Genomic DNA, 26,102 nt, shown 5'->3' with positions numbered 1-26,102 from the left:
AGACCTGGGCTGGGCCCCTCTCCTCCAGCAGGTGTCCTTAGATCCAAGAGGTTGGAAAGGTCCTTTCTGGATTCTAAAGAACCCCTAGTGTGTGGTCATGGGGTGTACAGAAAGAGGGAACACCGTTTTTTCTGTACATGGGCCCAGTCTCTCTTTTAGGAAGAGGACTCCTAAGCCCAACCATTTACTAACCTCCTTCTCCATCTTTCTGCCCTCCAGCCCAGCTCCTCCAAATGCAAATAGCTAAAACAGGACACGGCCCCCAAGTCATCCTATCACACCTCCCTAGGATGTGTTCACCTGGCCATTTTTTTTTTTTTATTTTTTTTTGAGACAGGGTCTCGCTGTTACCAGGGCTAGAGTGCAATGGCATCATCACAGCTCACTGTAACCTCTAACTCCAGGGCTCCAGCAATCCTCCTTCCTCAGCTTCCTGAGTAGCTGGGACTACAGGCAGCACACCACCACACCTGGCTAATTCTTCTATTTGTTTGTAGAGACCAGGGTCTCGCTCTTGCTCAGGCTGGTCTCGAACTCCTGGCCTCAAGCAATCCTCCCAGCTCCACCTCCCAAAGTGCTAGGATTATAGGTGTGAGCCACTGTACCTGGCCTCTGGCCATTCTTAAAACTAGTCCCTTGGGCATGTTTATGAGTGTCCTCTTTTTCTGGTCTGAGCACAGATGGCTATCAGGTAGTAGGTCCCTTCCCTCTGGGTTACCAGGTATGGCAGCTGTGGGGCACCCACCCCCAGAGCCCACTGGTGGAGCTGGGGACAAAGCCTTGTGACATGCCCACGCCTACCTGGTGGCGTCTCCACTGCCGGGGTCCTGGGGCGCCTCCCTTGGCTGGCTGGGAGCCCCCATGGGGGGCAGGCGAGGCTCTTCCTGACATCCTGCTGGCAACCACTCTCCCAGCTTGGTGTCCATGGCTGCTGGGGAGGAGAGAGAGTTCAGCCCACGTCTGCTCTGGAGCCTCTCTCAGGATGCTCTTTCCTGGGCTGGGCCGTGAAGCCAAGAAAAGCACGCACCCCAGGCCAGTCCCCGCCATCTCCCTGGCGCCTGTGGCTGGGGGACTTGTTTACTGTCGTGCAGCCCAGGAACTTGCCGGGCAGGGGGCGCAGCACAGGGAGGCGCAGACCACCCTCCGCCCCGCCCAGCCTCCCTGGCTCCTCTCAGCCGTGTTCTCAGCCACAGAACATGGAACTGTCTCCCTGGGCCACCGCTGGGCACCTCCACATGAGCACGAGTCGCACTTGTTTATCCGAAACTTGAAAGCAACTGGATGTCTGGCAGTTGAATTTGCTAAATCCAACAACCCCAAGAGGTGGGGCTCTCCTCTCTGAGTCGCCCGAGGCTCCTGCAGGCTGAACCCCTGGGCGCACCCAAGCTCGGGGTGCCCTCACCCCACGCAGAGCTCTGTCGCCGAGCCTGGGCCCTTCCGGGGGAGCGGATGGAGCGCCCTGACAGCGGCTGGGAACGTGGCGCAGGCCTGTGTCTGTGCTTCAGATGCCATGTGCCCCTTTCTGCAGCCCACCTCTCCCCTCGTTCTGCCGCCAAAGGGGTCCCTGTCACCGTAGAAGTGTGGGACAGAGTCTGGATTCACTGCTCCCTTAGTCCAAGCTCCTCTCGGCTCTTTCATTTTAGATATATCTCTGCTACCTTTGCAATGCAACCTCTGTTTTGTCTTAAATATAGAGGAATCTTCCCGGCAGGTTTCCCTAAACCCATAGCAAGAAGTTTTGGCAGTTCTCTTTTGACCCAAACAAGAATCTATTTCTGACATGGAACCCAACGGGTGGCAGGACAGTCTCTACCTGGGCCTGGGGCTTGAGCTAGCATTTCAGGACAGCTGTCCTTGTCTGTGCTGTCTGCTCAGGGGGCTTATACTGGGGCCCAGGAGACAACACGCAGGAATCTAAAATAATGCTTGAGAGGGACACAAGTGCTGGGACACACACAGGGACCCATCCCAGCTCCGGGGGTTATGAAACTGGCACCAGGGCAGGCAAGTCCTCCAGGACCAGGGACTTCCCAGGGCAGGTGAGGGTGGGACGGGGTGGCCAGGAGAGAGAAGGAACTTGCCTCTGAGGTCATCTTGGTTCAGTCACCCTCTCCCTGTCCCCTGCCCACCACAGGCAGACTTTCAGAGGCCTCTCCAAGGAGCCAGGCCAGGATCAGGGCTGTGGGCGCCCTGGGGCTGATCTGGGAGCCCATTTAGACCGGGCTGGGCTTTTCCACTCCTGGATCTAGAAAATCAGGAGGCATGTGATTTTGATCTTCAAGATAGTCTTGGTTGATGGGGAAATGAGAATAGCTTTCCTCAGGCCAAAGTCTTGCCAAATTCTAAGCCCTATTCCTGGCCTTTTCGCTTGGGGACTATTTCCTCCTGGCTCTGCAGGGCTGAGTCCTTTGTGAAAAACAATATACCTTCTGTCCCTGCACCCCTGATTGAGCAGTTTGAGGATCCCACAGGCTCCTCATCACAAGTCCCCCCACAGCGGGTGCCAGGGGTCCTGCGGAAGAAACGCCGAGTGGAGGCGGTGGTTGCCAGGGTCTCTGGTGGGGCGGCAAGGAGGCCTGTGGGCAGCAGCTTTGTGGGGCCCAAACTGGGGGCCTGAGCCGGCTGGGCGGGGTGAGCAAGAGAATGAGAGAACGGAGCAAGGGGAGTGTGGAAGGCATGGGATAGAAGGCCGTGTGGCCCAGGGTGCCGCCACCCATCCCACCGCTGCCCCCTCCCTCCCTCTGCTGAGCCCAGACAGGGCACCTGGTGGAGGCCTGTTTGCCATCGTTCCTTGTCCCTCGGACAGAGGCGGTGAGAGGAGGGAGAGGGGTCAGGGAGGCCAACTCGGGAGATAGCAGCCGGCCACAGCCACCAGTGAGCAAGGCCGAGGGTGGCTATGGACTGGCCCATCTGAGGCGTAGAAGGACGAACAGAATCTGCACCAAGCATGGGCTAAGGCTGGCTGAATGATCTAGAAAGACTTAACCTGGAGGCTTGGTTTCTCCAAAGGGAGAACTTTTGTCAGGTCAAAGGATTTTCAAGGACTAAGAGTGCTGGCCTGAGGCTCAGAGCAACCTGGCAGGTGGGGGAGGGCAGGGCCCAGGGTTAGGGTCCTGGGTCTCGGCCGGGCTGAGCCAACAGGAGCCGGAGCGAGGAAGGGTCACTTGGACTACGGTCTCGGTGTTCAAGCTGGCTAACAGGGCGCACCCACAGTGAGATTTGGGAAGGGCGCTGTCCTGGCTCCTGCTCCCCCAGCCTGGGTTACAGGGAGAGGCACTGGCAACAGCTTGTGACCTCCAAGGCTGAGTCCCCAATGAGTGCCCACCCAGTTCATGCAAGGAGCCAGACTTTGCCGGGCCCCGGACTTTGTCAGGGCTAACATCAATTGTTCTTGAAAGAACACCAACATCAATATTGCCAGCAAGAGCAGCTGCCACTACTCGGCCATTTCTATCCATGACAACCTCAATGCCTCCACCCTACAGGTAATGGCCCCATGAAGCTTTCCCAAGGATACGCCCACGCCCACACCCAGGACAGAGAGAAGGAGCCACGCTGGTGGCCATTTTGGTGAAGCAAAGATGTCACTGCTAGGTTATCCTGAACGCAATGTGGACTACGCTTTAGGAAGTCTGGGCTGCAGAACTTAAGATCATTTCTAAGTCAACGGCATTTGGTCAAACTGGAAAAAATAGTTTAGATCACCAAGACCTCCACCGTGGCAGCAGAAATCTCTAGATATATTATTGAGCTGCTCACCTGTTAGTGAAGGGATATTAATATTTATAGCTCTAATAAAACCCACGTAAAATAACTGATGATCAAAGTTGGTAAAAACCTCTGAAACTGGCCACAATGAAGAGACCCTCGCTGAGTCCCAAGTAACCTGGCCCTGGCTCTCTGTAGCCGCCTGCTGCTCTGAACCTGGGCTTGGAAGCGTTTGGATCCAATTGTGAGCAGATTATACGAGTTCTCAGATGTTTCTCATGCTGGAATCTGACCCGCTGCTCTGTTGTTTTTCCTATTTGAATGGAAATTAGAGTCTTATCTGGCCTGCTCATAATCCTTTTAATTTCCTTTCAAAAATTAAAAAAAATACTTCGTACATTTCTGATTCAAAGGATATATATTTTTTCTGGCATCTAAAAAATACTTTTATCTCCCATCAGTCTCTGGTTAACTCGACGGGATGTTTCAAAACGCATTTTGGGTCTGAGCTGTTTGTGCCCCTGGTCCCACATTTCTGACTCGGCCCAGCCTTCCAGAAGAACACACGGCCGACCCCAGCCCCAGAGTTTGAGGTATGAGGACCTTGGTCATCGATCTCCATCATCCTGAGGTTCCTCCTCCTAAGGTTTGCATTAACCCAGCTTTCCCGAGTCAGAGATCTTGCCCGGTAGCTCCCAGACGTGGGCGGCAGGCAGCGCTCTGAGCAGGGGCCTGTAGGGCAAGCCAGCGTCGGGCCTGGCCGTGGGCTCGGGGCCTGTGAGTCTGTGACTCGGGCTGTGCTCAGACCAGAGAGCCTCCCCGGAGCGGGCACGTGTCTGCAACTCCGGCTGCTTCACAGGCATTCTAGACATCACCAGTCCCAGAACCGCCCGGCTGGCCGCCCAGGTTCTTACGTGAGGAGGAAACGCAGGCCTCCTCCGGGGCGCCGCGCTTGCCCTCGTAGACTGCCCGCTGGGCGCCGGGCGGGGCGCGCGGGCGGCCGTTTCTGGCGCGTCGGGCCGTCTGGGGAGCAATGAGATGGTCTTCCAGCCTGGAGGAAAACATGAAAAACAGCAGTAAATATAGATTGCCAGGAGATAAGTGACTGCTGGCTGTCACGAAGCATCACAAACACAGGAGGTAGCCGTGCCTGAAATTCTTTTGTTAAGCCGATTTTAGGAGATATTAAAATTTTTTAGGCTAGCCGTGGTGGCTCGCCCCTGTAATCCTAGCGCTTGGGGAGGCCAAGGTGGGAGGAGCCCATGAGTTCGAGAACACCTTGGGCTACATAGTGAGACCTTATCTTTACAAAAAAATAGAACAATTATCCAGGAGTGGTGGCATGTGCCTGTCATCTCAGCCACTTGGGAGGCTGAGGTGGGAGATCTCATGAGCCCAGGAGTTGGAAGTTACAGTGAGCTATGATCACGCCACTCACTGTCCTCCAGCCTGGGCGACAGAGTGAGACCCTGTCTCAAAAATAAATAATTAATTTAATTAACCATTTTAAGGGTACTGGCGGAAACTGAGAGGCTGACCTTGTGAAGTAGTAGCCTTACTTCACCTTTGTGCATTCACAGTGACACGAGGCTTAGTATGTTTCTAACACACGCTTATGTCATATGGCTTTGGGTGACCCAGGACCATGACATTTCAACCAAACAACATAAGGCACACATCTCATTTTTTCCAAGGATGAAGCAGATGAATGAAGGGATGAATCCAGTCGGAGAAGACAATGTATTGTCATGTTAGCATGGCAAGAGCCGGGCAAGAACCAGACTTGGGAAGGATTTATTTTCTTATAACGCTGCCTAAATGATGCATGTGGAACGAGGCCTTTGCGTGGCCCAATGTGGCACCCGAGCCGGTGGAGACTCATTTGTCCAGGAGACAAGCATTGGGGCCAGGACTGAGAGACAGCGGCCTGGGCAACTCACGGCTGGCGCAGGCAGGGATTTGGGCAGGTCCTCAGGGCAGCCTTGATGACAGTCCCCGAGGAAGGCTCTCCAGTTGTGCATATGGCAACAGGGCATTTGCTCCCCTTTCAACAAGGAGCCGTTAGCCACCTACTCCGGGAAGGGCTTGGTTGGGGACACATGACGACAAGCATGTGCCTGTCTAGGGTCGGGCCCTGCAAAATGGCTGTTCTTGAATGTCAATTTCATATGGTTCAACCAATAGTAAAGACAGGGAGGCCGGGTGCGGTGGCTCACGCCTGTAATCCTAGCACCCTGGGAGGCCGAGGCAGGAGGATTGCTTGAGGTCAGGAGACCGAGACCAGCCTGAATAAGAGTGAGACCCCATCTCTACTAAAAATAGAAAGAAATGATCTGGACAACTAAAAATATATAGAAAAAATTAGCCGGGCACGGTGGCGCATGCCTGTAGTCCCAGCTGCTCGGGAGGCTGAGGCAGAAAGATAGCTTAAGCCCCCAGGAGTTTGAGGTTGCTGTGAGCGAGGCTGACGCCGTGGCACTCACTCTAGCCTGGGCAACAGAGTGAGACTGTCTCAAAAAAAAAAAAAAAAAGACAAGGAGACACTTAACCATGCTGAGGGTCAGGGAAGGCTTCCCAAGGTGGGCACTGAGCCCTGAACTCTGAGATGGAGTTTGCCAGGGGCCAGAGGAGGGGAAGTTTTCCAGCAGAGGTTTAACACTATGAGCAAGGGGAAGAGGATAAAAAGATGTGTGTGTGTGTACAGTGTACGTATTTATGCTGCATTGTTACACAAAGATTTTTTTTTTTTTAATTTTATTTTTTTTTTTGGAGACAGAGTCTCACTTTGTCGTCCAGGCTAGAGTGAGTGCCGTGGCGTCAGCCTAGCTCACAGCAACCTCAAACTCCTGGGCTCAAGCGATCCTTCTGCCTCAGCCTCCCAAGTAGCTGGGACTACAGGCATGCGCCACCATGCCCGGCTAATTTTTTATATATATATCAGTTGGCCAATTAATTTCTTTCTATTTATAATAGAGACGGGGTCTCGCTCTTGCTCAGGCTGGTTTTGAACTCCTGACCTTGAGCAATCCACCCGCCTCAGCCTCCCAAGAGCTAGGATTACAGGCGTGAGCCACCGCCGCCCGGCTGTTACACAAAGATTTAAGGCACAAGATGCAGATGACCTGTCTCCAGCCCACCTACAAGACAGCAGTGTGGAGGGGCAGGGTGTCCTGGGAAGCTCTGACCGCCGGGTGTGGGTCAACTGAGGAGGACGCTGTAGGCCAGGCCAGGGGTTTACACCTGATTCCCAGGGGACGTGGGGAGTCAAAGAAATGTCATTCCCTGCTGGAAAGATATTCTGTCCATAGTCATGGAGGGTGGACGGGGCCAGGGGGAACCTTTAGGAGGTGTCCCTGACTGGGAGAGAAAGATGTGGCTCAGGCAGAGCCCGCGGGCCTGTCTGGGGGTGTTTATGCCATGCGCTAGAAGACAGCCCTGTTGATCTAGAAAATGCTGAACTGGGTGCTGGGGGACACATCTGGGCTGTCATCCCAGACACATTTGGGTGTCATCCGTGTGTAGAGGAAACCAGAGAACAGGCAGGATGGGACGAGGGCCTTGGATGGATACAGCATTTTGGGAGGAGAAGGGGGGAGGGGGAGGGCCGGCGCACAGGGACTGGGGTGGGGCAGCTGCCAGGAGGTGGGCAGTGGCTACTACAAGGGTGGGTACATGGGCTTCAGTGTCCTCAGGGGCTGGAAACTGGAAGGTCACCTGACCTTGGCAGTGGTATGCTCTGGAAGTCACTGCCTGCCTGGCTGCCTGCGCAGGGCTGTGGGGCTGTGGACGGGGAGGCGGCGGGGGCAGGGAAGCAGGCAGAGGGTGAGGGAAGCAGAGCCCTGGATGCTGAGAGGCCTGAGGAAGGCGGGAGGGGAGGGGGAAGACAGAGCAAGGAGGGGTTCAGTGAGGAGACAGAGATGGGGGGGCAGGGACCTGGAACCCATGGAGGGGTAGGTTCGTGTGGGAAGGAAACGCCAGGGAGGCGCAGTGACACCGGGCTGAGGGAGGGTGGCAGGGCCCCCTGCACAGGGCAAGTGTCTTGGTGTTTACCTGCAACCTTTCTTTTCTTGATTATAAAGCTGGTAAGTGTTTATCATTAAAAATTAGGTAATTATATAGAATGACCTGCCCTCCCAATACCTGAGCATGACCACCTAACATTGATATCTTTTACATCTTTTTTAAAATGCAAATATATACTTAAAAAATACTAACTTGGAATCACTATAAGTAGGCAGCATGGCTATATTCATACCACTTTATAATGCCCTTTTCCACTTAGTAATATGTTGTGAGGCTCTTCCCATGTCATTAAATATTCCTCTAAAACATTTTCAATACTGTTTTGTATGGATATACCATAATTTATGTAACCAGCCTGCTACTCTGGGCATGTAATTTCTGGTTTTATAAATAACATTGCAATAAATACTCTTATATATGTATCTGTGAACATTTGATTACTTCTCAGTATAAAATCCTAACAGTGAAATTACTGACTCCGAAAGTACTACTATCTTAAATGTGTGCAATACATATTGTCCCCAAGAGCGCTCAGATTCTAGATTTATCTACATTCCTGGCATGTGAGTTACCTAAGGATGTTGGTTGTAAGTGGTGAGTCATACAAGCTTTTTGTTGTTGTTGGGAATAGTTATGTAATTTATGTACTAAGTTGTTCATCAAACAAATAACTCCAAATTAGTATAAACAAATGTCAAAAATAGCAGAATGGCTAAATAAATTGTGGTATGTCAATATAATATAAATCATTAAATCACCTTTCAAAGGATGTTTAATAATGCAACAGAAAGCTAATTGAAATCAAACAAACAACATATACATGCACACAAACACTAGAAAGTTTCTATTTTTCTAAAAATATTTGTAGATAAAAACTAAATACTAAAACTAAATGTAATACACTAAAATGATCATTGTAATTCTCTCTGGCTATTAGAATAAATAATTTTTATTTTCTTTATGTTTATTGAATACATTAATTAGAATGTTTGGAGCTAAAAGTAAAAAAAAAAAATTCAACTCAACTGGCTTAAACCATAAGGGAAATGTATTATCTAACGTAAAGAGAATTCCAGAGGTAGGGCAGTGACAGGGTGGTGAATTCCAGCCTGAAGGACTTCACTACTGATCCAGGTTCTCTCCATTGGGTGACTCTACTCCTGCGGTTTTGCTTTTGTTCTTAGGATTTTCACTTTGTGTAAAGAGGATGATTGCAGTATCTCCAAGCATCCCAAACAATATTCAAAGAAAGGGGGAAAAGAAAGGATATTCTTTTCTCAAGCCCTTCATAAAAATAAGGAAAACCTCAGATTCCATGGTCAGAATGAACTGCACACCCATTTTAAAAATCATCATTGACAAGAGGAATTACATTTAAAATACTGTCCTAAGTTAATCAAATCCAACCCACAGGGTTGAGAAGGTATCCTAACCTTCCCTGAAGAACATGCCCACCCAACACCTCAAACCTATCAGGTGTCTGTTAGCAAGGAATAGTATCAAACAAGACTTACATAAATGGGGCATTATTCTATACTTATGCTCAGGGTGACTGTATTAGTTTCTTACTGCTGCTATTAACAAAGCACCACAATCTTAGAGACTTAAACCATCGCAAACTTATACTTTAGTTATGGAGGTCAGGCATTTAAAATGGGTCCACAGGGGTGCATTCCTTCTGGAGGCTCTAGCAGAGATTCCTTTTCTTGCCTTTTCCAGGTTCTTGAGGGTGTCTGCACTCCATGGCTCATGGCCCTGCCTCACTCTGACTTCTGATGCAACTGTCACTTCTTCTCTGTTTCTGACACTCCTGCTTCCCTTTTATAAAGACCCTTGTAATTACTTTGGGCCCAACCGGATAATTATGGATAATCTCTCCATTTCTAGATCCTTAACTTAATCACATCAGCAAAGTCCCACATAAGGTAACTTAGTCACAGGCTGTGGGGACTGAGATGTGGACATCTTTGAGGGACGTTATTCTGTCTTAACACACGGAATTTACACGACCTAACACTGCATGCTGACTTAAAAATGCAAAGATAGCGATTATCTCTAAAATGTTATGTCAATTTGCTGCAATACCAATCAAAATCCTAGAAGGATTTTTTTTAAGGAAGGCAGCAGACATCTTTTTAAATGAATATGGAAAAATAAAGGTCTATTCATAGCTAAATGATCTCTGAAAAAGAAGGCCGAAGGAGCGGTGGATTACCCTGTGCAGTGTTTAGATACGCTAAACGCCTCTCTGCGATGAACACTGGTGTGGGAATAGGCAACTAGACAGTGTTTCAAAGTAGAAAACTTGGAAAACTGGAAGCGGATATATAATTAGTGGCAGCACAAATCAGTGGCAAGAACACAAACTGTTTATAGGTGGTACAGAGACCAGCTCTCTCCGTGGAGGAAAGTAAGCCAGGAATCCTGTCCTAGGTCACATAGAGGACACGCCCTTGACTTTGGGGGGACACTGTCCAAGACTCCCATTGTGCAAACTTTTTAGAGGTGACTTCCCAACGTGGAGGCAAAACTATAAATCCTGAAAGCTAACGTTCCTTGGCCCTGCAGAGCGCCCCTGCACTCCGTCCAGTACTGACCACGTCACACCGACTAGCTCTCCTTCCCCACCACACAGCTTGCTCTGTGGCCTTCTGAGGCTGGGAATCACAATTTTTTTTTTTTTTTGCATTCCCAGCAATTAGCATAGGAGCAATAAAAATGTTTGTTGAAACCACCCGATGGGTGCGGGGCAACTGTGTCATTATAGTGGGAAGGTCCGCAGTTTCAGGAAAATGAGGTGCCTCGTTATTTGGCAGGATTGCCACAGCCAGTAATCGCAATGAGACAATCTCCCAAATCAGGGAGAGCAAGATGTGCCCCGAGGCATGGAACAATGTAAAATTTCTCTCTACGAAGTAGAACATTTGACCCAAGAATTAACTGTGCCATCAGTTAGATCTTACATTTATTAGACTATCTTTATCCTTATCTCTGATTAAAATGTCCTTGTGTCATTGTTGCTTCTCTGAGAAGCCAGGGTTTTAATTACCTTAAAAAATAATTTTAAACAATGACTCAGTGTCTTCTTTCCCATGTCAAGCAAGGTGAATTTCATTAGTTCCTGTCACTACCTTACATTCAAAAGATACTACATTTGTCAACTGGGTTGACTAGTAGTTGACACTAGGCTATATTCTGAATCAAAACAACACCAAATCCCTCAGATATAAATGACATTTGGGGGACTATTAGGGAATATTGATATATACTATATAGTATTGTTAATGTTAACATTCTTAGGTTTGATGTGCACATGTTAGAAAATGTTTCCATTCTTAGGAGATGCACGTTGAAAGTCTCCAACCTTCTTTTAGACAATTCAGCAAAAAAATATATATGCCTGTAACTTATACATTATGCACATAGGAGAGCAAGAGAGTGCATAAATGTTAATTATCAGAAGCTCTCTGTTATATTATTCTTTCAACTTTTCTGTAACTTAAAAAGTGCTGGGTGCAGGTTTAAGAGAGAAAAAGGCATGATACTAGATTGTATATCAGTAATCAAAAATAAAAACCTAGTGGCCAGGCACAGTGGTTCACACCTGTAATCCTAGCACTTTGGGAGGCCGAGGCGGGAGGATCACTTTGAGCTCAGAAGTTCAAGACCAGCCTGAGCAAGAGCGAGACCTCGTCTCTATTAAAAGTAGGAAAATTAGCGGGGTGGGTGGCTTGCACCTGTAGTCCCAGCTACTCAGGAGGCTGAGGCAGAAGGATTGCTTGAGCCCAGGAGTTTGAGGTTGTTGTGATTCACTTCTGATTTATAGGAGCTATAAATTTATAGGAGCTGATTTACAGGAGCTATTTATAGGAGCTAGGCTGATGCCACAGCACTCTAGCAAGGTGACAGAGGGAGACTGTCTCAAAAACAAAAAAAAATCTAAACTATACCAAATCAAAAAAAACAAAAAACAAAAAAAACCCTCTAGAAATATAAGCCTATCATAACTAATTATGAAATCAAATCAAACAGATCTCAGAGCACTGATCCATGGCACAGGCCTTGAAATACTTATAGGTCAAATCTCACATGGGCAGGAGACTTAGTGCTGGGCACAATGGTGGGACGGCATCCATGGCACTGATCCATGGCACAGGCCTTGAGATATTTACAGGTCAGATCCCAGACGGGCAAGAGCTAGGTGCCGGGCACACTGGCGGGACGGGCGTGGGGCTCCCTGAGGGCAGGCGTTGCTGTGTCTAACTTGTTGTTGAGTCCCCAGTGCCTGGCGGTTCATTACAAAATTATAATAGAGTAAAACTGGAAATAACCAAATTGCCCAGCTACAGGGAATAACTAAGTAAAAATTGGTATATCCACCTAAATACTACATACCAACTATTTGTTGAATGAATAAATGTAGGTCATTAGCTTGCTCTCTGTCATATTTCTCTGTAGTATTCTCTCTAGACAGAAAAAGAGAAGCCCCCAGACTATAGACGGGGCTCCTCTCCTGCCCACTGGACTACCCGACCTGGGGCTCCCCCACAGCCCACGGGGGCCCAGGAGCCCAGGCAGACACAGGCTCCGGGGAACCAGACTGAAGTTTTATTTCTGTAAATGGGGAAGGAGCTAGGTATGCAGAATAGGTTTGGCAGCTAAAACTGCATACAATTGCTTTAAAGAGTCACCTAATATAAATTGACTTGAAGTCTTAACTGTGACACTCCAGTCCCAACAAAGGGCCTGGTACCACAGTGAGAGGCTGCAGAATAGACATGACGGAAGCCCTTTCTGGGTAGAGTCACCATTCCTTTCTAGGCTTTCCTTTGAAATTACACGGGCCAACACTTGTCTTCTAAAGTGGCCCTGGAGATGCTGTAATCCAACCACTTCTCTTTCTGCAACAAGAAATCTAGGGGGAAGGAAAGAAGACTAAACACTCTTTCCCTCCAAAAATCCCAAAAAGATAAATAAAGAGAAAAATGCTTTTCAACATGAACACTTTATTTTGAACTTTTAAAATACATACATCTTATACTGCAGTTACTCAAAATGAAGCTTAAGAAAATAAATTCCCGCCTCCTTTAGCCCGGACTTACACTGGGTACCCGGTCCTGTGGCCCCCGGGGGTGACGGGCCGGCGCAGGGGCTCGTCCACGCTCCACTGCACACTGGCCAGCCCCTTCCGCCTCACCTTCCCCGTGTTGGTCATGATCTGGTGGAAGGAAGAGGAAATGAGGATCAAGAAATCATCTACTTGAGAGCAGACCATGAAGTCAAACTTAACAGTGACACACTGAATATATTAACCTAGAGTGATAAGAGGGCTTGCAAATCAATGAGCAAGGATCATGTCACAGGTATTCAGGCAAACGGAAATTTGAGGGGAAAATCCTTTTAGTTTGCATATTATACCATTTAGCAGCATAAATTTTCCAAAACATCAAACTGTAGGGAAAGGAAGAAAACAGTTGACTACGGTAACTTATCACATCTCTGCAAAGGACTGGACTTTTGAGAGTGAGGGGAAAAAGACAGAGATTTGGTGTCATAAGAAACGAACATTTCCACATTTGTAGTATATTAAAAATAAGCCATATCGACAGGCAAACAACAAACTGGGAAGAAACATTTGAAGCAAACTTAACAGATAAAAGATTAAAATTTTCATTAGATATGGAGCTCCTATAAATCAGAAGTGAAACACTAAATTGATAATTGGGCAAAGAATTCAAACGGCTGTGTCACAAAATAGAAAGTATTACCAGAAATAGAAGGAAAAATGATCAACTTTACTAGTATTAAGAAACTACAACTTTACAAAGAAGGTATCACTCTTCAACTATTATATGAATGACAATTAGGGACAATTAAAGAAATGCTCCCATCTATTGCTGGCAAGAATTTAAATGTTAGTGGCACTGAAATTTAAGAAAACTCTTTTGGAAAATGATTCGGCATTTTATATCAAGAGTCTTAAAAATGTTCATATTCTTGGGAGTAAATCCTAGTGAAAGAATCCAAAGCATGGAAAATGTTAAAATAAAACTAGATTGTTCATTATAAAATTATTACAGTAAAACTGGAACAATCTGTCTAGTATTAGGGGAATAATTAAGTAAAATATGGCATACTCATTTGACGTAATATGTGGCCAATTACATTGATAAAGAATAGAATAATATTTAAAACATTAATTAAAAATCAGCTTATAATGATGTACATAAGCAATACTTTCAATTATGCCAAAAGTACACAGAAAGTCTAGAAGGAAATGAACCCTAAAATGATTAGAGTGGCTATATAACATAGGACAGTAAAACTGAGAGTAATTTTTCTTTTCTACTTTTCAAGTTTTCTGTGATACAGTAATAATTATGTTGATGATTAAGAAAAAATTATTTAGAAAAGAAATCACTGTACAACTGGTGAGATCTGCATAAAGTCTGGACTGTACAGACGTCAACTTCCTGGTTTTGGTGTTATGCTACTGGTGGCGTAAGACGTCACCGCCGGGGAGACGGTGGAGGGTGCGTGGGAATTGTGGAAGTGTCTGCACTCCTTTCTTCAATCTATTTAAGGAGACATGAGATCATCAAATGTCTCCACTACTTTTGCAACTTCCTCTGAATCTATAAGTATTTCAAAATAAAAAGTAAAAAAAAAAAATTTTTTTGAAAATGGAAATTCTATTATTGATTTCTACTATAAAATTCTTTGGGTTTATCTGGTATTTGAGGTAGGTGGAGGGGAAAAAAGGGCCATTGCCTCTGGGAACCGGTGGGCCTCACCTGAGCCCTGGGACACTCACTCCCAGCCAGGGGGGTGGGCAGCTGAGGTCAAAACCTGCCTTGACTGGGGGCGGCGGATGGAAGGGAGGCCAGCAGGCAACGCAGGGCTTCTCCCCAGCCCGCGGCTAGCCCTCGCAGCCCTCCTCACGCCTTCCTGGAGCAGAGAGAACACACCACGTATTCTAGAGTGTTTCAGACCCTGTCAGCCATGCCATGTCCTCGAAACTTCAGAGGACTGGAACATAACTTAAGGTGGGTCTTCTTCCTGTCCAGTGCATGGGGAAACTGAGTCTGGCGCGTGGGCTGGCATTGTCTAGTTTGTCATGAAAATGCCTGAGCAAGGCCCTTGGTGAAGCAGGTTCAGTGCGCAGGCCCAGCAGTGCAACTTCTGGCCCTTTTGGCTGGCCTCTGCCCACCAGCTCCTCTCTGGGCCCCTCAATTACAAAGGAGCCTTTTTGGGCTGGCAGGGCCTTAAAGCGCACCGCGTCCAACAACCTGAGGAGGCAGAGCTGTTTATACTGAGTTGTGCAGAAATGCTTCAGGGGCTTCAGGAGAGAGGAGAGAGAGGGTTCCTGGCATCCAATTCTACTCATCCAGAGGAACTGCGCTTCCATCTGTGTTACAGATAGAGATTTTGCTTGAAAGAAGGTTTTGCTATTGAAAATGCAGCATATTAAATCACAGTAAAATATGCAGGCCAGGTGCAGTGGGGCTCACACCTGTAACCTTCCCACTCTAGGACGCTGAGGCGGGTGGATTGCTTGAGCCTAGGAGCTGGAGATTGCAGTGAGCTATGATGATGCCACTGCACTCTAGCCCACATGAGCTAGACTCTGTCTAAAAAAAAAGCCTGGGGTCCAACTCCCTCCCCCTAGGATTTTCAGCTGGACTGATAAGGCAGGACTCTCTGCTATCTGCCGCTGAGCCCATCCTAACTGATAAAGGAAGGGTAACAGAGACAACAGTGATTATCTCTGCCTGGGTAGAATTATGGTTGTTACTTTTAACTTTTAAGTAATAAGCATAGTTTTTTTGTAATTAGAAAAAAGAATAAGAGAAACAAATGGAAAAAGAAAAGGATTCAGAGCATTTTGGGGTTTGGGATTTTCTCTACTTGTTTAGTTGTGTTTTTGTGCACAAGAATATGGACATTGAGTTAGTTCCAACGAATCCCCACTATGTAGTGGGTACTGACTCTTCAACTATTACAGTCAGGCAGAACAGGAATAATTGAAACGTGATTAGGAAATGCCCCAAAGTAGAGGCTAATTTAAAAAAGAATCTAAAAGTAACAATTGGAAACCAAGGCCCTTCCTCCTCTGGTTTTGGTTTTTGCTGTGAACAGAGACATGCAGGAGGCCTTAGACCAGCTGCAAGGTGCCTCATGCTTCTGCCCCTAGGCAGAGTGGGACAGGGGACAGTAGGATCTCAGAGCCCAGCGTGTCTTCAGGTGCATGCCTGGGCCTGCTTCCAGTATAGGAGGGCTTTGGCCCTGCACCGTGACATGACACAAATGATAGGCTGGGTGAGTCTGTCTGTATAACACATGAGTTCTGTCTACGTGGGAAAGTTTCCATGGCCCAGACTCCTGCTTCAGAACCACTGAAGTGTAAAATAAAAATGCAGACTCCTGGAGGTAGGGCCAGGAACCTGCACTTTACCAAGCCCTTTAGGTGAATCTTAGGAAAACTAAATGAATGCGGGCGCCCTCACTTGACAGAAGGGGAAGAACATTGGAAAGGAGCAACTGGCATTCATAAAAGGCATCCCCTCAAAACAGAGTTTGTGTTTAACAAATAGATCAGATGGCTGGAGACCAGGAGTTCGAGATGACCCTGGGCAACATAGCAAGACCCTGTCTCTACAAAACAAATAGAAAAATTAGCTAGGTGTGGTGGCATACACCTGTAGTCCCAGCTACTTGGGAGGCTGAGGCAGGAGGGTCACCTGAGCCTAGGAGTTCGAGATCACAATGAGCTACGATTATGCCCCTGTGCTCAGCCTAGGTGACAGAGTGAGACCCTGCCTCTAAAAAAAATAGATCATTTAGTAATTATGAACACTTCACACAGTTGGAGCTCTCAACTTTCAAATGCAGAATCCACTTCCCCTGAAGTCACCAGTGCTGCTGGAAGGCAGCCCGGCTTGGTGGGAAAGGGCCTGCGAGCCCCAGTAACACTGGGGAAAGCTACTCAACCTCTCCAGCCGTGGCCTTCTCATCTACGAATGCAGATACTAGTAGGATTTGCCCCCTAAGTGTGTTGGGATGATTAAGTTAACTGGAATCGGACACGTGAGCAGTCTGCACAGGGCTTGGTCTGTGGCCATGTGCCTGATTAATATAAGACCTGCCTATTTCTGTTGTTAAAAGTCACTTTAAAATAAATAGAAAAAACTGAGATTCTATTCTAAATATCTACATCCCTTTAACCCAAGTGATGAAGTTATTTAAATCAGGGCATTATATTTAGGAGGAACTGTTGGTCACACAGCACAGAATGGATGGCACTAGGAAAGGCATGAAGACTCAAGGCAGGAGAAGCAGGAGGTGAGTATCAGTCTGGAGCAGCTGACGTTCACAGCCTAAAGAAGAGTCTAGCACGCAGTGCCACCAGAATTATGGGTAGATGACACATTCCATGTGCCCACTGCCACTCTCCTGCAAGCCTAGGAAGAGTGGCTTGCTCTCTTGTCACTGGCTTTCTGAGTTCTCCATGGTCTCCAGCATTTTGCTCGGCCTGGGCTCCGCAGTGCGGAGGAGCTACGTGTGTAGACTCGGAGGGCGAGGACGGGCAGCGCGGCCCTGCAGAGAAGGCGATGGGAACGCCCAGCAGGGGCGAGCTACTGGGTCCAGGATCCTGGGGACAGTTTCCTCCACACCCGAACAGCCAGGAGGGCTGCTCCAGCTGTACCTCCACCCTCACCCTCAAGCTGGTTAGTTCTGAAATCACAGGTGTGTACAACAACCGAGTCGTGGGATCGTGGTCAGAAGGTCTGGGGCGGGGCCGAGACTCTGGGTTTAACCCACATTCGGGGGTCTGGGACTCACTCCGGCTCCTGCCAGCCCACTGACCACGCCCAGCTGTCGCCGACACCACTCCGCAAGAGGGCTCTTATCTGTTTTGTGCTTTCTCTTGTAAACTTCTTGAAGGTAATAGCTGTCTCTTCAGCTTCTACGATATTCTGTTGTGTTAAGCAAATGGCACAGGTTCAATAAAAATTTTTCAAATACAATTTTCTGATAGAATGTTTCAAAAGCAGTATCTTTAGACTCATCTTGAAAACTCTGCAATGTTTCCAGAACTCCAGCAAGAGAGGCCGAGCCCGAGTTTCAGGCGCATATTCCCAGTGGAACGTCTTCTGTCTTGGTCAGATTTCCTCATTTGGCACACACAAAGAAGTTACAAAGATGTGAACTTCAAGGCCAGCGTGGCAAGGTGAGACCCCCTCTTTGGAAACCCCTGACCCAGCACACAGGGCTGGCAGGCTGGCAATTTCAGGTCATGAGATTAGGATCGAGGAGGCGAAGGCAGTGCCGGGGGCGTGCATCCGACCTCAGCATCGGTGTCAAGCTTTCTAATGAAACTTACAATGTTTACCAGACCCTGTGCGGCCTGGTGCAGTGCACTGAATGGCGGCCCCCAAAAGATTGTCCACATCCTGACCCTGGAACCTGTGAATGTGACCTTATTTGGAAAACAGTCTTTGTAGATTTAATTAAGGATCCCTGTGATGAAGAGATCATCCTGGGCTATCCAGACAGGCCCTAAATCTAGTGACAAGTGTCTTGACAAAGGACAGAAGAGGAGAACACCGAGAGAAGAGAAGCCACATGCAGGCAAGACAGAGATCGAAGTGCTGCAGCCACAAGCCAAGGATGCCTGGAGCCAGCGGCCGCCGGGAGAGGCAGGAGGGATTCTCCCCTTCTACAATCTCTGGAGGGAGCACAGCCCTGCCGACACCTTGATTTTGGACTCTCTAAAACTGCGAGAGAATAAGTTTCTGTTGTTTTAAGCCCCCAGTTTGTGGTCTTTGTTACGGAGCCGCGGGAGACGAAGGCACTGGGCCGGCTGTCCTGGCTGTGCAGCGCTGCCGCCGTCTGCGCTGCCTTCTCACAGCTCACGTCTCCAGCCAACAGCCCGGCACCACTGGACAAGCAGGCACGCGTGCAGTTTCTCTTACATTAGATCAAAACTGTTTCCGATGGTGAACGGATCGCACGTATGCGTCCAGGAGGTTTAGAACTGCCCATTACGGGAAGATGATGCCATTTCAGATGGCATCACACCAGGGTTACTGATGGATTTGAGAGCACTGTCCCCTTGTGCCTCACCAGTTTGCATGATTAAACTTTCATCGTTGTTGTTAAAAATCTTTCCGCTACCAACAGAAGGCCTCATCTGCAGCACGTCACCGCACCGTGTAGGGGTGCCATACATGATCTACCAACGGCTGATTCAGGGTTGTGTCCCACCCGGCTGCAAATGACCATCCTTGCGGACGTCTCCGTGCGTGCATGGCTGTGTCTGGGACTGTGAGGCAGGGGCACACGCACCGCAGGCTCGAGACATCACCGCTGCTCTCCCCAGGAGCCCCGCCCACCTGCCCCCTCTGCTCTCATCGCCTGCCCATGAAGCAGAGCGTCTTGCAGATGCTTCTGTCCTGTCAAACGGAGCGCAATCTCTCTGACAAAGCCAGCCTTCTTCTAATGGGAAACAAAGGCCTAGTCATGGCTGGAGATGTCCATCAACAGCCTGGAACCTTGGACTGCCTCACTTCTGACATTTACGGCACTCCCCACTTGATCTAATGAAAACAGAGCCTCCACGGTCCATTAGGCCCCTCTGATCCTTGAGACTTGCTAAGGACAATGGCAGGGTCCTGCCCAGCAGCCCTGTTCATGGCTGCGGGTAGCTGTGGTTCCCCGCCCCATACCCCTTCCTTCTCTTGCTCCTACAGTCTATTCTCTGCAAAGCAGCCAGAGTGAAAATGTGTGTTTATATTAAAACATAAGTCAAACCAAGTCACTGCCTGGTTCTCAACCTCCTGTGGGTTTCCTAGCTCTTGTAGAGTAAGATCCACAAAGCCCCACAATCTTTCCTTTGGCTGTCCCTCCAACCTCAAGTTCCACCAGCATGTACTGCCCTCCAGCCCAGAGCCCCTGGAAGTTCACAGATGATGAGGAAGGAACGAGGGCCAGGTGACCAGGGGCCCAATGTCTAGGGCATGTGGGAGGGCCTGGCTGGAGGTGGCAATGGGAACAGGCAGGTGTGTTCTGCTGCCACCTGCTCCCATAAAGGCTCAGGCCACCCACACACACCATCTTCCTCCTTCCCAAGTCTCCACTTCGCCAGTCAATTGTTGAGAGAGAGACTGGCTCCCTCCACCCCTCCCACATCAGCCTACCTAATTAGATTTTGAGGTCCATGTTACTGACCCAGCTTCAGCTGCCAGCTTCAAAGCTCTAGGGGCCCCTTTCCATGACCATGACCTTTACATTGTGTGCCTGACGAAGGGCTTCAGCCTAGGTGGGGCCTCAGCCTTTGCAATTGCCCCTCCCTTCCAAAACCTTACACGCCAGCACCCGTCTGCCCGTCACAAGACACCTGCAAGGCCCTGGCACTGCCACCCTCTCCTGGGCGAGCGGCGGCTCCCTCCTGACTCACGCCCTGCCCTGTATAACTGGTGGGTCATAATCCAGGGGCTCTCAGTTCTCCTCAGGTCCCCCTGACTGTTCTCGGGGACCCCCTTCCTTCTCGCCCTCCTGACATGCTGGAACACCGCTCTGTGCTCAGCCCCTCCCTCTCTCCGTCTCCACACTCCGCTGCCTTGGGCAACCTCATGGGTTCGGTGGTTTCAGCTACCCTTCCTGTGCTGGTGACTTCCAAACCTATCACACCCTCCCTTCTGGCAGACAAGGCACACGACACTACACAGCGGCGGGCAGGTGCTTATTCCCCAGGCCAGGCACACCTTCAGATGCTACGCGGCTCCCGACGCACGCCTGCTGGTTGTATTTCCCACAACCTCCTTCGTACACCTGCAGCTCTCTCTGGGACAGGTGGCTAGGGCCACCGAGAGCAAATTGGCTACCACAACCCTTCTCATAAACACGTCCATCAATGTCCATCTAGCCTCTCTATGTCAGGACCCCCCTTCACGTGGCACTTACTCCCAGGTACTCCGTGGTCAGAAGCTTCTCGCCTGAGAGTTCTCCAAGCTGGGGCTGGATCAGTTCGTCTTTGTCCAGGTCAGCTTCCATGGTGTCATGGTCCTCCTGTTTCAAAGGAGACATGGGGTAAATATTCTGGATACCCTGCCACAAGCTCCCTGGTGGCAGCTCCCACCAGGGAGTGCAGCTGCCATGGAACAAGAAGTCCTCAGTTGACCATAGCAACTCGCAGGCTTATGGTCCAAGGGTCTCAGGGCAGCCAGCCCTTTGCTCACAACCTCTCTGTGAAGATGAAAGGAGGATGCCACCAAACCCGTCCTTGAAGCTGGGTGCCTAGGGAACACTTCCTGGCTATAGATGTGTGGAGGTTCCGTAACACTCTTAAGTCTCTCCTATTCACAGTTCTCAGAATTCTCTCTCTGAGGTGAAGGTACCACATGAACAGCCAAATCAGTCAGCCTACCAATAACTATTTTTTTTTTATTTTTATTTTTTATTTTTTTTTTTGTGAACTATCACACTCCAAGCAATAACTATTAAATATTAAGCACCTTCACATGCACAGGAACACAGGAAACCATCTATGATAGGTTTGTTCTTCTCAAGTAGTTGACAGTCACTGAGTAATAAGGCTCAGCAAAAAGGGAAGCATTGTTCTGCTTGCAGGAAGACGGAGTGGATGTGCCTTCCCCGTTCCTCTAAGTACAGCTGAAAACACTGGACACTCCCTGCTAAATAAACATAAGACGATCCTGAAAGATGCAGAAAAGAAGGCAGACCAGCTAGGGATGTTGGGACTCAAGGAACAAGGAATGGGACGGATGGTGAGTTGCGCCACCTATGCTAGACTTGGAGCCGAAGAAGCCAGCAACCTAGAAATGTCAACGACGAAGACAAAAAAAGTCCCCCGAAAGCCTGATTCCTCTAGCCAAAGGACCAGGAAAGGGGGAGCCAAGCAGGACAGAAAAATTTTTAAAAAATAACTAAACAGCACAGAAAACATCGTAACCCCTCCCAACCCTGCCAGCAAGGGCCCTGGGAACCTTGGCTTCTGCCCTCAGGAGGTCATGATGAGGCGCACAACACCCCCAGGTGGTGACACCAGAGAAGACCGATAGGGAGAAATCCCATCCCCCATGGGTGGTACCGAGGCCCGTCCTGGTGTGAGTAGAGACGGTGTGGGAGCCGGACTGCTACCTCACAGGGCAGTGTCCACGCCGCCCCCACCGGGTGGTGTCAGAAAAGGCCGAGCGGGGAGCCGTGAGCCGTGAGCAGGCGTCCCTATCATTCTAGTCAGGGAGGCACGAGTGCAGGCCAGGGGGGTCCAGAACTCTCGACCTGCCCTGCAGTAATGAGGAACCTCTCCCAGTCTGGTGTCAACAGTGCCCTGTGGAACCGGGAGTTCTATTCATACACCTCTGTATTCATGCACCTCTGTATTGAGGGGTAAGGAAGGACAATCTTAAACTGTATGAAAATAGATCCTCAGTAGATGACAGAGATGTTAGAATTACCTGACATAGATTTTAAAGCAGCCATCATAAAAATGCTTCATCTTAAAACAAATTAAAAAATAGAAAGTTTCAAGAACACAGAAAAAGGAGAGAAAAACAAACCCAAAGCAAGCAAAAGGAAGGGGAAAACAAAAACAGCAGAATCAATGAAAAGGAAAACAGAAAAACAATGGAAAAAAATTCATGAAACAAAGAGCTGGTTCTTTGGAAAAGATCAACAAAATTGGCAAACCTCTAGCACGACTGCCATGAAAAAGACAGAAATCACAAACTACCAACAGCAGGAATGAAACAGGAAACATCATGCAGACACTGCAGACATCAAAAGGATAATAACGAACAGCTACGAACAGCTCTACACATATAAGTTTGATACCTTGGGTGGAAAACCAAACCATCACAAGCCCCTCAGCAGAAGAAACAATGTGAATAGCCCTATAACTATTAAAGAAATTATATGCATAATCTTAAAACTCCCATAAAAGTAATCTCTGGGCCCATATGGTTTCACTGGAGAATTCTATCAAACTTTTAAAGAAGTGACACCAATTCAGAAAAGAGAAGAGGGAAGAACTCTTCCTTATTCATGTGATGAAGTTAGTATTACTCTGGTACCAAAACCAGACAAAGACACTGCCAAAAAAAAGAAAAATGCAACTCTCCCTCATCAATCAAGTGCAGAAATCTTTAACAAACAGAATACAGCTATGTTATTATAAAAGAATTATATACTATAACCAAGTTGATTTGTTCCAGTGATGTAGGACTGGTTCAATATTTAAAAACTGAATCACTGTGGCCCAGCGTAGTAGCTCACGCCTGTAATCCTAGCACTTTGGGAGGCCTAGGTGGGCAGATCGTTTGAGCTCAGGAGTTCGAGACCAGCCTGAGCAAGAGTGAGACCTGTCTCTACTAAAAAAAGTAGAAAGAAATTAGCTGGATAACTTAAAATATATATAGAAAAAATTAGCCAGGCATGGTGGTGCATGTCCATAATCCCGGCTACTTGGGAGGCTGAGGCAGAAGGATTGCTTGAGCCCAGGAGTTTGAGGTTGCTCTGAGCTGGGCTGATGCCACAGCACCCTAGCCCGGGTAACAGAGTAAGACTCTGTCTCAAAAAAACAAAACAAAAACAAAAAAACTCTGAATCATACACCATTAACAAGCTAATGCAGGGAAAAACTACACAATCATAATAATGGATGAATAAAAAGCATCTGACAAAATTCAACACCCATTATGGCAAAAACTCTCATAGAAAAGTAGAAATGGGGGTACTGGATAAAGAGCAGCTACAAAAAAACCCTACAGCTAACATTCTACTCAGTAGTGAAAGACTACGGTAGATGCTTTTCCGGGAAGATTGGGAACAAGGCAAGGATTTCTGCTCTCACTACTCTTATTCAATATAGTGCTGGTCATTCTAACCAGACCAACAAGGCCAAAAAAGGAAATAAAAAGCATACAGATCAGAAAGGAAGAAATATAACTGTTTCTATTTGCAGATGATATGATTGTCTATGTCGAAAATCACAAGGAATCTACCAAAACAATAAACCTCTCCAGGAACCAGTAAATGAGTTCAAAAAGGTCACAGGATATTAGCTAAACATATAAAAATAAATTTCTATATGCTAGCAATGAGCATGTGAGCATTGAAATAAAAAATATAATACAATTTGCAATTGCTTTCTAAAAAGAAAGAAAATACTTAGGTATAAATCTAACAAAACATACAAGATTTGTATACTGAGAACTACAAAATTCTAATGAAAGCAATGAAAGAAGATCTAAATAAATGTAGGAACATTCCTTGTTTATGAATTAAATATTCAACATAGTTAAAATACCAGTTTTCCCCATACTGACATACGTTTAATGTAATTTCTGTCAAAATCCCAGCAAGAGTTTTTGTATTTATATACAAGATTATTCTAAGATTTATATGGAGAGGGCAAAGGAACTAGAATATGCTAAGACAATTTTGAAAAAGAAGAACAATACGGGAGGACTCAGTCTACTTGATTCCAAAACTTACTATACAGCTACAGGAATCCAGATTGTGTGCCGCTGGTAGAGAGGCAGACGCATGGATCAATGGAATGGAACAGAGAACTCCGAGAAAGACCTACAGGAAGATGCCCGGAGGATTTCTGACACGGTACAAAAGCAATTCAGTGAGGAAGGATGGCCTTTTCAACAAATGGTGCTGGGCCAACTCGGAAAAAGACCGAACCCCAACCTAATTCTTATACCTTATACAAAAATTAACTCAAAATGGATCATGGACTTAAGTTTTAGGAAAAATAGGAGAAGATCTTCAGCATCCAGGCCTAGGCGAAGAGTTCTTAGAACTGATACCAAAAGCACAATCCACACATACAAAAAAATTTGATAAACTGGATTTTATCAAAAGTTTAAAAAGCTTACTCCATGAAAGCTTCTGTTAAGAGTATGACAAGAAAAGCTGCAGACTGGGAGAAAATACTTAGAAACCACATATTCGACAAGAGGATTAGTATCTAAAATATACATATTTTGGCTGGGCGCAGTGGCTCACGCCTGTAATCCTAGCACTCTGGGAGGCCAAGGCAGGCAGATCATTTGAGCTCAGGAGTTCGAGACCAACCTGAGCAAGAGCGAGACCCCGTCTCTATTAAAAATAGAAAGAAATTAATTGGCCAACTAAAAATATATAGAAAAAATTAGCTGGACATGATGGCACATGCCTGTAGTCCCAGCTACTCAGGAGGCTGAGGCAGAAGGATCACTTGAGCCCAGGAGTTTGAGGTTGCTGTGAGCTAGGCTTACACCACAGCACTTTAGCCGGGGCAACAATAGTGAGACTCTATCCCCAATAAATAAATAAATAAATAAAATATATATATTCATAGAACTCTCAAAACTCAACAGTAAAAAACCCAAACACTCCACTCTAAATTAGAAAATGGGCAAAAGACATGAAGAGACATTTCAGTTAAGAGGATATACAGATGGCAATAAGCACATAAAAAGATATTCAATATCATTATTCATTAGGGAAATGCAAATTAAAACCACAATGAGATATCACCATGTGCCTATCTGAATGGCAAAAATAAAAACCTCGATACCATCAATTGCTGGCAAGGATGCAGAGAAACAGGAACACTCATACATTGCTGATGGAAATGTAAAATAGTTCAGGCCCTCTGGAAAACAGTTTGGCAGTTTCTTAAAAAGCTAAACATGCAACTACATATAATCCAGCAATTACACTGCTGGGCATTTATCCCAGAGAAATAAAAACTTACTGGCATATAAAAATCTGTACATGAACGTTTCTAGCAGCTTTGTTCGTAATAGCCAAAAGCTGGAAACAACAGATACCATCCTGGAAGAGAATGGTCACACACACTGCGGTGCCTCCACACCACAGAATACGCCAGGAACAAAGGATCGCACTGCTGATGGACACAGATCTGGATGAATCTCTAGACAATTACTTGTATGAAAAAAGTCAATGCTCAGTGGTTGCATACTATACGATTTCATTTATATAACATTCTTGAAATGACAGAATTATAGACATGGAGAACAGATTAGTGGTTGCCAGGGGGCACAGAAGAAATGGGGTGGGAGGGAGGTAAGTGTAGTTATAAAAGGGATGCTTGTGGTGATGGAAATGTTCTGGATCTTAAATGCATCAGTGTCAATATTCTGGTTGTGATATTGTACTATATAGTTTTGCAAGATGTTACCATTGGAAGAACTGGGTAAAGGGTACATGGGATTTTTCTGTACTATTTCTAACAACTGCATGTGAATCTACAATTATTTCAGACAGTTTTCAAATTAAAAAAGAGTTACGAACAAAAGCATAGCATATATGGGGTGTCACAAAGCTGTGTA

General features: G+C 47.2%; 1 protein-coding gene across 4 annotated transcripts in view; it reads right to left on the bottom strand.

The window, feature by feature from the left end:
- The window catches only part of ARMC9 (armadillo repeat containing 9), a 139,566-nt gene that overhangs the window by 8,374 nt on the left and 105,090 nt on the right, over nucleotides 1-26,102 (bottom strand). For all 4 annotated transcript variants that reach the window (XR_012920637.1, XM_076006033.1, XM_076006035.1 and 1 more), the window contains exons 20-23: nucleotides 20,698-20,802; nucleotides 12,834-12,949; nucleotides 4,623-4,759; nucleotides 802-928 (exon numbers count right to left, since the gene is read on the bottom strand). Coding sequence is in view for 3 of the 4 variants with exons in the window: in XM_076006033.1 (XP_075862148.1) it covers nucleotides 802-928; nucleotides 4,623-4,759; nucleotides 12,834-12,949; nucleotides 20,698-20,802 (485 nt within the window). In the remaining variant the exon portion in view is untranslated. The remainder of the gene's footprint in view (nucleotides 1-801; nucleotides 929-4,622; nucleotides 4,760-12,833; nucleotides 12,950-20,697; nucleotides 20,803-26,102) is intronic.

The sequence above is a fragment of the Microcebus murinus genome, chromosome 8 (assembly GCF_040939455.1).
Source record: "Microcebus murinus isolate Inina chromosome 8, M.murinus_Inina_mat1.0, whole genome shotgun sequence".
NCBI lineage: Eukaryota > Metazoa > Chordata > Mammalia > Primates > Cheirogaleidae > Microcebus > Microcebus murinus.
Note: the sequence above shows the minus strand (reverse complement) of the source record. Positions and strands in the feature narration are given on the sequence as shown.